Source organism: Lemur catta, chromosome 26 (genome assembly GCF_020740605.2).
Source record: "Lemur catta isolate mLemCat1 chromosome 26, mLemCat1.pri, whole genome shotgun sequence".
NCBI classification, from domain to species: domain Eukaryota; kingdom Metazoa; phylum Chordata; class Mammalia; order Primates; family Lemuridae; genus Lemur; species Lemur catta.
Genome location: NC_059153.1, coordinates 6350425 through 6368521, shown reverse-complemented (window position 1 = coordinate 6368521; position 18097 = coordinate 6350425). Strand labels below are relative to the sequence as shown.

The following is an 18097-nucleotide window of genomic DNA, read 5'->3' as shown; positions in this document are numbered from 1 at the left end:
ATATTAAGTGAAAGATGCTGGGCACAGAAAGCTAAAAACCACATGTTCTCATTCCTATGTGGAAGGTAAAAAAGTAAGTTGATCTCACAGAAGTAAAAAGTAGAACAGAAGATACTAGAGGCTGAGAAGGGCAAGGGGGGAAAACGGGATAGGGAGGGATTTGTTAAAGGATACAAGATAACAGCTAGCTGGGAGGAACACGTTCTAGCGCTCTAGACCGCTGTAGGATGACTACAGTCAACCATGATATACAGCTGGAAATCACTAGAGGATGTTGAATCTTTCCAACACAAAGAACTGATAAATGTTTAGATGATGAATGTGCTAATTACTGTGATCTGACCGCTATACATTATATGTATTGAAACATCACTATGAAACCCATAAATATGTTCAATTAATTAAAAAAATAAAATTTTAAAAATTCAATTAAAAATACACAGATGAAATTCATGTAGGGCAAAAAAGACCTTTGGAAACAAAATAACACGCTACCGAACTGGCTGCTGGATAGTCAAACTGTGTGACATCTATTTAATTCTTTTCACTTTAAAAAACAGTTTGACAAACATTTAAGTACATTATTGAGCTAACTAAAGATTATGTCCGAGAAAAGCATGTTATTCATTCATCAGTGTTTATAGGAAGTTTATGAACTCACTGTGACAAGAACTCGTCTGTTTGTCAAGATTTTTACACTGTTTGGTTAATCATAACACAAAAAGTTCTCACCAGTTTTCTGAGGTCCTATTACCAGGAATTTTGGTAAGCGATCACAGGTTTTTTCTTTAGACCAAATGTCTCTGTGGCGTTTGTCATCACAAGGATTCTAAGCGGGAGAAGAATACAGAGATAGAGTTGCGTGTGTGTGTGTCCACCATGTGCCAGCTTTTCCAACTTCTGCCCTTAACTGATATCCTAGGACACAACGGGGGGAAAAATGACACTGATTTTTTTAAGAATGAAAGCCCGAAAGTGGCATCACAAAGCTGTGAATAACTCCTCTCCATGTAGAAGTTGAGTCTGCTGAGCAGGTGGAGGAGGGGAGATATTTCCACTCTGGGTAAACAGCCTCATAGCGCTGAGAGTTTCATACATAGATTTTGCTGTTTTACACATATATTTTTGCTACTGGCAGTTTCTATGTTTTAAGTTTTTCCTTTTCTTTTTCTTTAACATTGAGCTTGTGGCGCAGAGACTCTGCTTCCTGCTAACCTAAAAGAAGATACATCCCCAGTATTCAATAAATAACTGAAATATAAGGTGTCATATTTTTATTCTAAGTAACCTTGAGCTTTCCTGCTGTGCTTCAAAGGGAAAGACATCTGGCCATAATAATACCAAAGAGACAGCATGTTCCTTTCAGCTGCCTTCAGAGGTCCCTAAATGCGTATCTAAAAATGTAACTTTACAAGAGTATGATGCTAAAAAGTGCTAAATTTTAGCAAAAGGGTAACAATAAAGGTGAATTACTACTTTAGGGATTCTGCTTTTGGTCTGTAACACTTCACACCAACTCCCACCGTGCAAGACGTACCGAGAACACCCATTGTTTTAACTGCAAAGTAAGTATTACACGGAAAAGGGGGAAGGATTAAAGTATTCTTTAATATGATTTCAGGAATGGGCAGGCAGACAGGAACGTTTTCTATTTCTATTCAATTACTTCTGTGGAAACGTGAAGTTAAATAACCCTGCTTATTTTAATAAGCAGCAGATGTTGCGATGAAAGTGAGGATATTCTTTTTGGCTGCTGTTCTGGAAAAAAATCATTATAGACTTGTCACCTGAAATAATAATGATTTCAGTTTAAAAATAAGGTGTTCAATTAGCAGGAAAGTTCCATATCTTTTCAGGGGCTAACATGGTGATGTTTCGCAGTGGTGGAGATGAAAAGATGTTTATTATGACAACCGAAAAGTGACGCAGTCACAGGTCACCAACCACCGGCCTTAACCTGCTAGATGTGCAGCTACTTTCTTCTCGGAGCCGCCGATCCGAGCTCAGGAGGTAACGAGCACACAGTTCAAAGCCTGGGTGAGCTGACTGTCGAGTTCAGAGCTGACCACAGCCTCGGTCTGTGAGATTTACTGGGCTCTGCTGTTCAAGATTGTGACTGTTTCAGCAGCAGCGGGGGCTGTAACTCTGGCACCATTTGGCACAGGGATTAGCAGCACAGCCTCTGGAGCCGGACGGGCCTAGAACCGACTCTACCTTGTGACACACTAGCCGTGTGACCTTGCATAACTGACTCAGCCTTTCTGTGCCTCAGTTTCCTCATCTGTAAAACGCAAATAATAACTGTACCTACCACACAGGGAAGTTGTGAGGAGTAAATCAGATAACACATGTCCAGTGCCCAGTCTTGACACATAGTCAGCACCATGTAACCGTTTGCTAAAATTACTAGTTTCCACAGATCAGGGAGCTGACAACTGAAATTCAAAGTAGTTTCCTGCAATTCTATGCCACGAGTCTATGCTTTGAAATGTGAGTTACTCCTAGAACAGTTTGAGCGTGTCCTATTAGTGCGGCGTTCGTTCTCTCTTAGGAAGCTCAGGGATTTTCCTATGAAACACTCACCCCCATGTCCAAGTAGTCCCCATTAATACTTTTGAAAGCTGCCCACGTCCTGTGGCTGCTGGTGTACCCCATGTTTCAGAAGGCAGAAGTCACTTCTGAACCCTTCTCAGAGACATTAGGGACATGGGGATGTGTTCCAGGCCACCCAGCCGGCCACCTGCCCCCTTGCCACCTTCTACTCTTGAGCTGTTGCCACCTGAAATCGATCTCTCACTCCCGATTGAGAGTTACATTCACTGCATCCCTCACTGAGCTTTCAAAACGCAAACACTTCTGATGGGCGAGAACAGAGAATCTGGCTCACCGTGTAGCGATAATGCGAGACTACAATCCAGGAAGCAGCACTGCCTCAAATGCACTAACGTTTCAAACATGTACAGCTGTTTCTCAGATGCCTTTCCTTTTCACATCTGGATTATGTCACAGAACTATCAAAGAGGTGTCTGTATTTGATTATTTACACCAGTCACTGGACCCACCTTACCTGCCAGAGAGGGTCTTTCTGATCAGGAAACAGCTCAAAGTACTTGTGGGCCAGCTGCATCGGGGGCAGAGTCTGCAGTCGCAGGTTGGTCCAGCTCTGCACGAAGTTGGCCAGATTCACAAACGTGTATAAGCCCAGCCGGTCGTTCCCGTAGTTGGACAAGTGGGTCATGAAAATGCTGATCTGAAAAAGGCAAACGAAGTTCGGTGTAAACACCCGTCACCTTAACACTAGAGGGCAGTGTAACCACAGCAACGCTAGTTTTTTCCCTTTAGTCTTTGCACAGGGTTTCAATTCGTGGCATGTTTTTGGATTTTGGATGTCTCCAAGACTCTCATTATATTGATGCACACTGATTTTTTTGTCAGCAAGACTTGAGCATTTTTTCTTAAATTGAACATATTTCATAACAAACAAATGAGTTCAACATCTAACAGCTGCCATATACCCGTGCTGGTACTTGAATGACATATCCTAGATGTCAACCTCTAATGGCCTCATGATGTGTGGACTACTGATCATCTGAAGCAGGATTCCAGGAGGTTGAGATTTTGTAATTTCAGTCTACTTAATTCGGTTTAGACTGTAGAACTTCAAATTAAGGGGTATAAGAAATCAATGAATTGTTATTAGCATCAACTGAATGTCCTCTAATTTGCATTTCTTAGAGGCTATAATGACAAAAGGCTGATGCCTGAGTTTTACTAAAATAACTATTAACTATTTTCCATCAATAACACTCTCAAACCCTTTTTTATATTCTTTGGTCCATTACTCCCAGTATAAAACACTTCTTTAAGGAAAACGTTCAATGCTGGGCTAGATGAAATTGACTCTTCCAGGGGGAGCAGCTGACCTAGACTGAATCCATGTACTGAAAAAAAAAATCACAGCAAATGTGGGGAACTTTTCATAAAATAAATTTGAGTTCTGTAGATTTGATTCAATTGGTCTGGGACGTAGATGTAGAATGGGTATTTTTAATGCTATTGCGTTAAGAGAATGCAAATAACATTGTTGATTAGCTGTAGACAAACGGAAAGAATTCTGCATGAGATCATGAGATTTTCAATGTCAAAGAGAACCATTGTCACATTTATGCTGCTATAAAGATCACAAAAATAACTCATGTGATAATAGCACTTTCCCAAAATATCTAATGTCGTGTGAGTGAATAGTTAATAATGGTTATTGTTATTGTCACGATAATGAATATAACAAGTCATTCATTAAGAAACTGAAAGACACAGTCAAGAAGATTCATTGAGGTGAAGTGGCAGAGATGAGAGAAAAAGTTATATTAAGATTTGATATGACAAATAAGAAAAAATGTAATTACAACTATGAATAAGAAGAAACAGTAATATCCTATATGCTAAAGCAAACCGTTCAGGCTTTCACATGAAAAGCTTCACCTGTGATCAAGAATATTCCATTGTGTCTCTATTCACTCTGCCTGGTCATATATTAAATTTCAGAACTTTTGCAAGCAAAATACTTTGAGGGTGATTTTAAGTAGCTATCTGTACCCGCAGACTGATGTGGCCATGGAATTGTTTTGGGTCTTTCTGAAAAGTGAGACTTTTAACATTTAACCTTTTTTTTTGGTAGTAGCTTTAATTCTGTGACTTTTTAAATCCCCTCTTTTTCTCCTTCAGAATTTATAAAATGTTAGGCAACTGAGCTTATGAATACCATTTTTAAATTTGAAAGTTCTTTTCCAATGTCTGTTAGAGGCAGCATTTACTCATTTGTTTTGTAAGCCACATTTCTCAATGTAGCTTAATAACAAATAACAAAATGATAATTCCAAGTTGCCCTTCTCTTAAACAATTTTTTTAATACAAGTTAAAAGATAAATGTATTTTTAACCTCATTAGCCACTGTTTCAAATTTCTTCCTTTATTTTTATGAAAGATATATCAATACATCTGTAGGTGTCATATTTCACTTGAATAATATCTGCATTGGACAGAAAATGGGAAAGTTAGGGATACTACATGACTTCATGATACTAATACATTTGAACTCCCTCTGAATTCACTTTTTAATCTCAGAACACATTTTGTTCTGTAACAAGGCAGAGAGCTACTTTTCTACCTGGATGACTATAGAAAGTAAAAAAATGCTACTCTGATAAAGACAGAGGCAAACCAAAATGAGTTATGAGCTACTTACTTTGACGAAATTGAACCTGATTTGCAAGAATTAAGGGGATACTTACAAGGTGTTGAACTTAGTCCTATAAAAGAAAAGCTACTTAGCCTCCAAGCATGGAACCTCTCCCAGGTTTTCAATTCTATTTTTGTATTCCCACTTTATCATAATGCAAAGCGCACCATGAGTGAGGGGACTGTTTCAAAGTGATGCTTTTATAACGCATATTACCTTCTGACCCTTTTAGACTTTGGACTCAAGCCTGGGATTTGTTTTGTGCTCCTAAAGAAATACAAGGCCATAAAGGCAGTATAATTTGTCAGAACATTAAACACTTCAATTTTATTTTATACTTTTTTAAATGAATCACAATGTTCTCTCTAGACATGGAATATTGCATATCTTTTGCTGAACATGTAATGTCTCCAAGTTTTCTTGTTTCTTTTTTAGTTGGGAAGGTATGCACAATAAGCAACAGGATTGGTGAGAACAGATATATAACAAGATTGTTTTGGTCAAAACCTTAGCTTTCTTTCCAAACACCATTTATTCCTTATTCTTCGAAGTGTTTATTTCCCATAGAAACGTATATATTTATTCCCACAGAAATGATTCAGGTCACCAAAGCCGTTGGTGGTTCTGCAGGGGTCCTTTCGAATATGTTTTAAAAACAAGCATGCCTTGTTAAGTTCATAAATATATTTCAATGTCCTAGACTTTAGTGCTGTCCCTAGTCCAAAAACCAACTTGGTAAATGCCCTTGGCCATGGCTTCTGGGGGCTTCTGGACGGCCGACCGTTGTGTGGAGAGGCACGGAGATTGCTAAGACAAGACCTGGTTCACACACACGTGTGCCGTTGGACCCCAATTCCCCTCAACCCTGTTCTCTACTGAAGCAAAACTCCCCATTTCCCCCGGCACCTCTCAGACGCATACAACTTTATAACTTCTCTATTTCAAAGGCTGCCTTTCATGTTCCTTTCTTTGACTTTACTTCACGGCATTTTAAAGGCTGGGTGGCGAAGGACATGTATACTGTAAGTTAACTCCTGTTCCTTCTTCCTCCTTTGACTTAGATCTCCAGACCAGAAATATTCTTTAGGGAAAAAATAATGAAATCAGTTAATTTTTTTATGGGGCAGTGACCAAACTCTGGAAGTTTTCATTTTTATCATCGTGAAAAATTCCATCACTAAGATTGTGCTCTATCACATGAGCACATCTCATTCTGGAAAACAAGTAGAAAAGTCTCTTATTTGTAAAGTTGGGAAATCTAGGGTCAGCTGTTTTTCCAGTGCCTTGCATTCTGGTAATCCTTTAGCATCACTAAAACTGTGGACCTCCTCAACGATCTATTCCTTCTCTCACTTTGTCCCGTGCACTCTGTCCTCCTCTCCCTGAACGCGGCCTCCCCAGCCTCCACGTATTTTCTTACTGTCCACTTCCCTGTTTCCTGTGAAACCACTTTCTTTGTAAATAAACTCTATGTCTTCACGTCTTTGACTCTGGCCTGCACGGTATTACTGGTTAAGGAAGGGCCTTTGCCATCTACTGGCTCTGTGATCTTAGCGAGTTATTTAAGCTCTCAGTACTTTAATTTACTTATTTAAAAGAGGAAAAAAAAGGGCTTAATAATAGCAACTGTCTCACAGGGTTGTCATTGCAATTAAATAGAAAAAGAAAAATTCAAAGCACTGCCTTGTCACATAGTAATTGCTTAATAAATAATAGCTATTTGTTTTCTTCAACATGTTGTTATTTTGGAGAGATAACATTTCTCGCCCAGCAGCTAATCAGCCTGATCAGCACAGACTCCCACTCTCTGAACCCTCCCGTTTTTTCCGCATCTATAAATGTTCCGATCACTTCCTCTACCAGGCGGATTCTTTCGTCAGTGGCTGGAACTTCTCTCCTACCTTCACCCTCAGATGCCTAAATCATCTGCTTTCAATGTTCTGCGAATCCAAGACTTTGGATCGGTTTTTCCATTTAATTACCTCACTCCCACACGTGGGCTGTTGAGCACGGCTCAGGGAAAACACACGATGGGAGCTATTCATACCGCACAGGCATATGGTCCTCAAGCTCGGGCCAACCCTCCGCGCTATGGGATATTCTCCGTATTCATGCTTTGTCATCCCAGCAGCTAGTGCAGACTTTCGTCCCTCCCTGGAGGCCTCTGCTTAGTTTCTGCTGTCCCTGATCTCCCCAGCTAAGCATCCCACGATTCGCAGGGAGTAATGGTCACCGGGCAGGGATGCTGCAAGTCCTGACCCGTCTCCATGCACATTTATCTTCTTAAAATTCCTCCTGACACCAGCAGTGTCAGGCCAAGGTGCGCCATTTTGTGTTCAAGACTAATGCGTCTCCCAGCGCCCTTCTTCCCACCTGCTCTCAACTCCCACGAGAGCTGGTTCTGCCGCTCATTCCTCTGTTTTCTCTCATTTCCAATTCTCTCCACTGGTCCTTCCCTAATGCCTGAAAACATGTCTGAGGCTCTCTCATCTCAGGCCATCTCTCGAGATTTTATCTTTCCCAGCCACCGTCCTACCCAGCCAAGGTCTTCAAAAGAACAGAGCATGGGTGCCGTCTTTACCCCTCACCTCCGTTCACGTTTCAGTCCTTTCCACTCTGGGTTTTGTCCCCACCATTCGTCTGACAGTGGTTCTCAAAGGTGAGCAATGGCCTCTTAGCTACACGATCCCATGGATACCCGGCAGTCATCCCATTAATAGTCACCAGCTGCTCCATGTGACACAGCTGACCACACTTCAGATTTTCTCCTCTCTGGGCTTTTGGCAACTGTCTTCTAGTTTTCCTTCATCTACACATCTTTCACTGATTCCTCTTTCTCTGCGTTACCTTTAAATAGCTGGTGTTTCCCAGGGTTTTATTCTTTACCTGCTGTCTCTAGGTGGCTTCACCACAATGATCCCCAAGTCTCAAAGTAACATCTGTCTCTTCTAAATTTTATACATGAACATCTGTTTAGCTGACATTTCTACCTGAATGTCCCATGGCCATCTCACTTTAAGCGTGGCTAAGTTGAACTCTTTGTACATTATGCTGTCTTGTAACAACTGCTGGAATAAGTTGTCTTGACTTCTTGTATTTTCCTCTTGCTAAACTATGAGCTCACCAAGAGCAGAGACTATGTTACAATCTTCATTGTGTCTAGTCACATGTATGGTTCATTAAAGAACTGTCTGTTAAACTCAATTTAACTGCATAATAGGTTACTGATGTTTGTTGAATCGAATTGAAGTCTACCTCATTACTGGTGGTCTTTCTGCTTTTAAAAATTGCACATGAAAGGTAAAAAACACATAAAATTAAAAAAAGAAAAGATACCAAAAAATTACCACCAATTGTTTTAAAATATATAAGATCTTACATATAATTTATGCATATAAATTATATAAATATATAATTAATTATATATTAATATAAATTGTTTTTATATAAAATTTTATATAAAATGTTTATGTTCAAGTATGGTATGACTTGGCACATAGTGTTTGCTGCTTAGTAATATATCTTTAACATTTTACTACATTGCTAAAAATGCTTTCAAAAGGTAGATATGTATATTTTAATGGCTAAATAGTAATGTATCTTATAAATCATAGCATAGCACAGCTCCTTGCAGATGTCTTCCCAAATTCTCCTTAATTTCCAGCAACTCGACCTTTCATCCTGGATGTGGGTGAGACATTTGAAATTTTAGCATAGTGGTCCCTCTCACAGCTCACTGTAGTGTCTAACATCTTTTCATATTTTTGTGCTATTATAACTGTGTTATGCTAAAAATTACTTTCATTAACTTTATCACCTTCTCCAATGGGGGAAAAAAAGATGTCACTTTAATTTTTAAGGTTTAAATTCATTGAGTACTGTTTTTCTACATGGCTTGTGCGTTAGTCATTTAAGAATCTCAAAGGAAAGCTCAATTGCAGAATGATTTGTCAAAGGGCTCTTAACATTTGGAATTTGGGATCTGACAGGCTTTAGAGAAAAGCTGGAAGGTAAATCAATTGCTCTCAATTAGGGACAGTTTCAAAGGTACAGTGATGAGGTCAATGTAATTTAAAGCAATTTAGCTGGGAGCCGTTTTTCTTTTTTATAACATTATGTCTCTCATTTAATTTTTTTGGCTATATGTTCAGAACTGCAAGTTCAGCCCTTTTATTACAAGCTAATGATTGAAGATAAATTAACATTTCTGTTAGGTGCCAGAAGTAATTCCATTGGCTTAATGCATTGCTATTACTTTAGCTGCCGAACGAATATTTAGACGCCATGAGAATGTCTCCAACTCTCAGACCACCGATTTCTGATGAATTTTGCATTGTGTACCTTGCTCCTGCTTTCTTTTCTTTCTTTTTTTTTTTAATATTTTTTTTTGAGACAGAGTCTCACTCTGTTGCCCGGGCTAGAGTGAGTGCCGCGGCGTCAGCCTAGCTCACAGCAACCTCCAACTCCTGGGCTCAAGCGATCCTCCTGCCTCAGCCTCCCAAGTAGCTGGGACTACAGGCATGTGCCATCATGCCCAGCTAATTTTTTCTATATATATATTTTTAGCTGTCCATATAATTTCTTTCTATTTTTAGTAGAGACGGGGTCTCACTCTTGCTCAGGTTGGTCTCGAACTCCTGAGCTCAAACAATCCTCCCGCCTCGGCCTCCCAGAGTGCTAGGATTACAGGCGTGAGCCACTGTGCCCAGCCGTGCTTTTCTGATATTGTCTCTACCTCACTCTGAAAGACTCTGCTGCAGTTATTTAGAGACCAGACAACAGCTGTTCTTGTTCTGTTAGACTCACAAAGTGACAGAATAATGAATATAGTTACAGCTCATGATAGATCTAAAAATGATTAATTAAGAGAAATACTTTTTAAAGCAGCAACGTAGCACAAAGGTTATATTCAATTCTGTAGTGAAAACATTTTTGTTTTCTAGCATAAAACATTTGCTTCTTAGTTTTAAAGCACTGCCTCCACAACATAATGAAGATGAGAAAGAAAATTAAATTAAATATCTCTAAAAATGTTTAATTTACCCAAGGATTCTGCCAAGAGAGTCCTGGAATTGATAAAGGAATTCAGTAAAGTCTCAGGATACAAAATCAATGCACACAAATCAGTGCCATTCATATACGCCAGTAACAGTCAAGCCGAAAATCAAATCAAAGACACAACACCTTTCACAATAGCATCAAAGAAAATTAAATATTTAGGAATATATTTAATGAAAGAGATGAGAGATATTTACAGGGAGGACTATGAAACACTAGAAAAGAAACTGTGGATGATGTGCACAGATGGAAATCCCTACCTTTTTCATGGGTTGGTAGAATCAATAATGTTAAAATGTCCATTCTACCTAACGTGATCTACAGAATTAATGCAATCACTACCAAAATTCCACCATCATTCTTTACAGATTTAGAAAAAATAATTCTATGCTTCGTCTGGAACCAGAGAAAACCTTGTATAGCCAAAACAATCTTAAGCAAAAAGAAAAAATTGGGAAGCATCAGTCTGCCAGACTTCAATCTTTACTACGAGGTTACAGTAACCCAAACAGCACAGTACTGGCACAAGAACAGAGATACAGACCTTTGGAACAGGACAGAGATCCTAGATATAAAACCATCCTCATATTGTCATCTAATCTTTGACAAAGCAGACAAAAGTATACATTGGGGAAAAGAATCTCTATTCAATAAGTGGTGCTGGGAAAACTGAATATCCACATGCAGAAGATTGAAACTGGATCCCCACCTCTCACCTCTCACAAAAATCAACTCATGTTGGATAACAGACTTAAACCTAAGACATGAAACCTTAAGAATTCTGGAAGAAAATGTGTGGATGACTCTTTCAAACACTGGCCTAGGTAAAGAATTTATGAACAAGACCCCAAAGCAATCACAGCAGCTATAAAAATAAACAAATGGGACCTGCTCAAATTAAAAAGCTTCTGCACAGCCAGGAAACTATCATTAGAGCAAATAAACAGCCTACAGAATGGGAGAAAATATTTGCTTTCTACACATCTGATAACATGAATCTATACAGAACTCAGAAACATTAACAAGAAAAAAATCAAACAACCCCATCAATAAATGGGCAAAGGACATGAACAGAAACTTTTCAAAAGAAGACAGACTAATGGCCAGTAAACATATAAAAAAGTGCTCAACATCTCTCATCATTAGGGAAATGCAAATCAAAACTACAATGAGGTATCTCCTAACTCCAGTGAGAATGGCTTTTATCAAAAAGTCCCAAAACAACAAATCCTGGCGTGGATGTGGAGAGATTGGAACACTCTTACACTGCTGGTGGGACTGCAAATTAGTACAACCCTTGTGGAAAGTAATTTGGAGATACCTCAAAGAGCTAAAAATAGAAATATCATTCAATCCAGCAATCCCACTACTAGGCATCTATCGAAAGGAAAAAGTCGTTCTATAATAAAGACATCTACACTCAAATGTTTACAGCAGCGCAATTCACAATTGCAAAGATGTGGAAATAACCCAAGTGCCTGTCAATACATGAATGGATTAATAAAATGTGGAATATGTACACATGGAATACTACTCAACTACAAAAAACAGTGGTGATCTAGCACCTCTTGTATTATCCGGGATTGAGTTTGAGCCCATCCTGCGAAGTGAGGTGTCACAAGAACGGAAAAATAAGCACCACATGTACTCGCCATCAGACTGCTACTAACTGATCAACACTAAGGTGCTCACATGGTAGTAATATTCACTGGGTGCCGGTCAGGTGGGGGGTAGAGGGGGTGGGGTGGGTAAACCCACAGCTAATGGAGACGGGGCACACTGTATGCGGGAGGGACAAGCTTGTGGCCCTGGCTTGAGCAAGGCAAATGCATTTCATGTACCCCAAATGTCTGTATCCCCATAATATCCTGAATTAAAAAAAGAACATTTAATTTAATTTCAAAAATCTGACAGAATTAAAAAAAATTCCTTCAAGAAAAGGGACCCACATGAAAATGGGATTTTGGCTCACGGGTGAATGAATGAGCTAAATTTAGGAATTCACAAAGATCAGCTCCATCACCAGGAGGTTTCGGTTTAGTTGTATTTGCTCATAAGGCCAAACTCCCTCCAGTGTGGGAGGATCAACATACCAAACAAGTTCATTTATTTTGTGAATTAAGAAATGCTAGGTTTTTAAAAGATAATGACTAATCGTTATCAAGTTTCTAAATATTCAGAAACATTTACAATTTTACTGATTTAAGAGCACCCCTCTACTAAAGTGGCCTGTGAAATGGAGGATTTGGGGAGTATCCATCTAATACAGTAACCCAGCTCTTCAAGTAGAGAATAAAAACTCCAAGGACAGGAAAGAACACCACTAAAAAATAAAGTGCTTGCCAGGTATTAACAAAGTCACCGGGGTAATGGTACCTTTATGAGAGAGAAAACTCTCAGGGCTCAGCTGGGCCTGGGCAAGCCACCTCTGTTTTGATTGAAATAAGACATTTTAAGGAAGAAAGTTCAGCACAAAGATAACGTAAGTGAAGCAGTCCTCCCGGGGTTTTGCAGGGAGGAGAAGACTGACCCAGATACAAAAGTCAGCCAAGATACCACATAAAGACTTAATTAAGAGCAAGATACCTACAAAGGCATTTCTGTAGAGATGGGGAAAGACCAGAAATATAAAACGTTTCAAACCTTTACGAGTCACCACCCACTGCCGAAGCTGCTGGCATCGGAGGGCAGTTTTAGCTGCAGCGAGAACACCATGACAGGTGTTTCTAACTCAGGGGATAGAAGGTAACAGATTCACAAAAGATCATAACTACACCAGATACCGACTGAAAATGTATTTGTAGTGGGAGACCCAAATGTGGTTCATAATTTGTTACCTTTGCCTTAAATTATAAGTCTTTTAAAATAATTTATTTATAGACAAACCAATCTATAAGTCATAGTGTTTGCAGAGCGGAGTTACACTTTCTAAAAGTAAAATATCTCAGGAACTGGGTAAACCAGCTTGTTAGAAAGAATGCGAGTTTATAAATGTTTCTTTTCTAAAAATGTCAACTCCTCCACATTAGTAGCGACCACCCCGAACTGCACAGAAGAGGGACAAGGAGGATTAATGAGGTCATGAAATCTGAAGTGTAGATTCAGTCTTGACGAAGTGTCAAAATTTCACAGTGACTTAAAGAAAAATTTCTAAGAATCTTTGCTTGAATATTATTATCACAATCAGGCAAGCCTTGGACACATTAGACTCCTGAAAGAACTGCGAAGATTTTTATAAGTGGTTTCATTAAACACCAGTGCTAGGGAGTACTGACTGCGGAGTAAGACCATTCGCCTTGCTAAGGAGGGTAGGCAGCTGGGTAGCTGGTGAGGGGGGAGAGGGCAGGAGTCTCTTGCCCTCGTTGCTTGCAGCTATAGAGCCAATTTCCTCTAAGTGTTTAAATATTTGTTCCATGGGAGTTTTATATAAAACTCTTTCAGTTTGAAAAAAGTTTTTTTTTTGTTTTTACTATGATATCACTTGTGTAACTTTGGGTAAGACAATAAATCTCCAGGTGTAGAGGTGGCCCACTGGTGAAACTGAGATGATAATTAATATATTGCCCAAACAGGATTTCTTAAATTCTCTTTCTGCTTAAAACACACAAATCCACAGTCTTCTGCTTCATGCTATGACACGGCACGACACTATTCAGCACAGGTTTTCCCTAAATTTCTATTTGGTAAGTCTATATTCTTCCTTTATAAATATTTTCCCCCACTCTCAACTTCTGGTGTCACAGCTGAGAGGTTTGGGAGTGAAGGTGCCACACCTTGTTCGTGGGACACCAGAGATGCTGCTGACAGGAACAATATCCTTGTTGCTTGTGGCAGTGAAGAGTCTATCTGAATATAATGTTACAAAGGCACTATGAGGCCGGGCGCGGTGGCTCATGCCTGTAATCCTAGCACTCTGGGAGGCCGAGGCGGGAGGATTGTTTGAGCTCAGGAGTTCGAGACTAGCCTGAGCAAGAGCGAGACCCTGTCTCTACTAAAAATAGAAAGAAATTATCTGGCCAACTAAAAATATATATAGAAAAAATTAGCCGGGCATGGTGGCGCATGCCTGTAGTCCCAGCTACTCGGGAGGCTGAGGCAGGAGGATCGCTTGAGCCCAGGAGTTTGAGGTTGCTGTGAGCGAGGCTGATGCCACGGGGAAACAGAACGAGACTCTGCCTCAACAAAACAAAACAAAACAAAACAAAACAAAACAAAACAAAACAAAACAAAAAAACCCAGTAAGACAAAGGCACTATGGAAAGTAAGAAGAAACACTTAAGAGAATTTATAATGTTAAATGTATGGATGGCGCATGACAAAATAGATAGAGGGTAGATTTGCTCACGGGTTTGTTTTTTTTTTTTAACTTAAACTCAATAATAGTAACTAGAATAATTAAATAATTTTAATCAAAATAATTAAATATTTCAGAGGTATACCATAAAATGTTGCCCAAAATTTCAGCCTTTTATATGACAAACTTTTTACCAACCCTAATAAAACATAATGATACACATTTGCATTTTCTGCCCCACTTTGGCCGTAATAAGGTGCCATGCGGAGGCCAAAACGGAGTGAGGGAAGCACAGACCGGCTAATTGGCCTCCAACCACCTGGACTTTGGCAGAGAGGACAAGACAGACAATTGTCAACACAGGAGAACAATTCCATACTGAGAATGCACATTCGTGTTGAGTCTCTCCCCCAGACTCTTTCTAACTCACAGTGGAAATGCCTGTTTTCATGGGTGTCGAGCTCTTGCCAGCAGAGAGCAGCTTGGTGTGTCTACACCCGCTCAGGACAGGTGGCGGCAAACCACACAGCGGGGATGTGGTTCAGACTCACCCTCTGCCAAGGAGCGCCCGGGGCTCGGGCCGCCCAGTGCGAGAGGTAACACAGGTGGGTATAATTTTCATTTAGAAAAACCATTTCAATTCTTTTGTGATAAGACAGGGGGAGAAAAGACACTATCCCAAAGCCATGTCTCATAAAGAATGAGCGTCGAAGGGGCAGCGACGTTTAAACCAGGGAAGTTAGTAAATGTGGGCATCGCTTTGTGCTAGATGACTAATAATTATTAACATGTGCTATTAATACGATATTGGAGAAAGGAATGAGAATAAATGGAACTGGAAGCAAAAGCATCCTTAAGTTACTAAAAGCATGAAAATGAGTAAAAACTGGGCAAGATAAAGGTGGGAAAGAGAAATCAGAAGAAAAAAATCAATGTTTTTCCAATTAAAGGGAGTTTGGTTGGGAATACTGGCATGGATGGGCTACTGAATGAAAAAGAGAAATTCTGTTGGAAAAAGTCTCCAGGTTCCTCTGCGAGGTAAGAAAGCAATCAGTGAAATCAAGATAAACACTGGAGCGTAAGCCAGAGGGGTTATAGTCAGTCTGAGAGCAGTGACACCCGCTGGTGACACCCGGGATCTTAGAAAGGTGGCATGATGTCTCTGCAGACTGTGAGTGATCAGGGTTCTGCTCGTGTTTCAGTTGTTAATCTCAGCAGGGTCATAAAACGTGATGGGGAGGGATGGCTCTTAGCACAGCAATCCGGTTCAGAGCAAAAGAGGTGACAAAATGACAGGTGACCATGGGGAAAGAGGCGAGAAGGAAGTCCCAGAAGGGGACTCTGAAAAGAGCTACTGAAGATTAACGCAGGGACTCGCTCCTGGGTGAGCCACGATGGAGAGAATTCTTTCCAGGCTCAGAGTCGAGGAGGAATAAAAAATCAGAGTGAAAAGTGCCAAACGCTTTGTGAGTGCTCGTGAGCCTTCCTGAGTTGGAAATGGCGGTGCCCGCATTTAAACACAAAAGTCACAGCGGATAGAAATGTCTGCGTGAGCAGCGTGCTATCAAAATATTCCACCACCTTTTACTTGGAAGCACAAATGCTTAGGACCGTGCTGAGCAGCAGTGTTGAGATCTCTGCACCACAATAGTTCATTCCCAGTCCAGCCAGCTGCACAGAATTACCAACGTACATTTCCAAATCTTGAACAAAATAGTGCGTTACTTCCTATATAGTTCACCAGATCTGATTTCTCTTGTAAATATAAGTACGGATCATTTGCAAAATAACAGAGTAGAATTTCCTGTGCAGACAGATGCTTTTTATATTTATACAGCCTGAGCTCCTTTTTTTTCCTTTCTATGCTCTGGGAAACTGATATGATTTTTCATATCAAGTTGAGTCTAACATATGGCAACGAGCTCTCTGAGACGGTCTCCAAACTTTGCAGTTAAGTTTGCAGCCCACGCAGGAGGCGAAGCTGTGTTTCTGACGCACTCCCATTCTCTGGGAAGACCGCAGAGAACAGCCCGAAGTTAAACCACAAAAAGTATGTTTATACAAAGCGCAGCCTCAATTTAAACCACAGTAGCACAGAGAGCTTCCGTCGAGGTTTCAGTGCCATTTTTAAGCTGTTCTTGCAAAATGTTTCAAAGTGTATCAATAACCAAGTAGCTGTTAAGTCTATTCTTCAGCTCTTAGGTAGATACCCAACAATTGAGTTGTTGTTGTTGTTGTTGTTTTTTTCCTTTGTTTTGTTTTTTGAGACAGAGTCTCACTCTGTTGCCCGGGCTACAGTGCCGTGGCATCAGCCTCACTCACAGCAACCTCCAACTCCTGGGCTCAGTCGATCCTCCTGCCTCAGCCTCCCAAGGAGCTGGGACTACAGGCACGTGCCACCATGCCCAGCTAATTTTTCTCTATATTTTTAGTTGTCTGGTTAATTTCTTTCTATTTTTAGCAGAGACGGGGTCTCACTCTTGCTCAGACTGGTCTTGAACTCCTGAGCTCAAACAATCCTCCCGCCTCGGCCTCCCAGAGTGCTAGGATTACAGGCGTGAGCCACCGCACCTGGCCAACAATTGAGTTCTAAAGGTGGACGCTGCCTTTCTTGAGGTGCAGTTCAGGAATCGGCTTGCGTTTTTAAGTCTTCCACTGGATTGTTACGAATTACAAAAACAAACAAAACCTCATCCACCCAGAGTCTTTGCAGGAAGGAGCGCCTCTGTGCAAAGTGATTTTTATGTGTTACATTCCTCCTAGACTACAGAGCACGCAAAATAAAGTATTGAGTATAGTGATCACTCAGCATTGCAGAGGGTTGTATGTTTTGCCATAAAATAGTTCCACACGGCAATACCGCTATGCTTTTTGAGTTCCTGGGCTGCTTTTTAGTAGGATTTTTTTTTCTTTTTTTGGTTTACTCTTTCGTCAGCTTTCACTTCCCAGTGCTATTTGCTCTCTGGCATTCTTTCTTTCCTTTCTCTCATATTCTAACGTTTGTGTATAATGTTAATATATCCCTTAGGGTAAGAACCCAGAATAAGCAGTGTGTGCGGCTGACTTCTGTTTACAAATGAGGCCACGCAGGGCTATGAGTGTGGGCCAGGGATATTCCGTCAACAAAGCACAGTGACACTGGAAAGAAAGTGGACTTATCTCTTATTTGTTTTCCTTTGGTTAAATGATGTAACCTCTTTGAACCTCGATCTCTTCATCTATAAAATGCTGCGCAGAATAGCCATTAAGGGCCAAATAAGACAATACATATAAAGCCTCATGGAGTCGTCGTGAGAATTTAATAAGGTCACGTATAAGAGCATGTAGCACATTGCCTGGTACAATGTGTCTCTTCTACCTTCTCAAAGGGCCTTTTTTTTTTTAGCTTATTGTGGGGGTACAAAAGTTCAGGTTATATATATTGCCCATGTCCCCCTCATCCCCCTGAGTCAGAGCTTCAAGCGTGTCCATTCCCCAGACAGTGCGCATCGCACTCATCATGTATG

At 40.3% G+C, this 18097-nt stretch overlaps 1 protein-coding gene across 1 annotated transcript in view; it reads right to left on the bottom strand.

Annotated features, from left to right (window-relative positions):
* NDST3 (N-deacetylase and N-sulfotransferase 3) overlaps window positions 1-18097 on the bottom strand; it is a 113919-nt gene that overhangs the window by 22420 nt on the left and 73402 nt on the right. Inside the window, exons 7-8 of the mRNA XM_045537371.1 lie at window positions 3068-3250; window positions 733-829 (exon numbers count right to left, since the gene is read on the bottom strand). Coding sequence (XP_045393327.1) covers window positions 733-829; window positions 3068-3250 — 280 coding nt within the window. The remainder of the gene's footprint in view (window positions 1-732; window positions 830-3067; window positions 3251-18097) is intronic.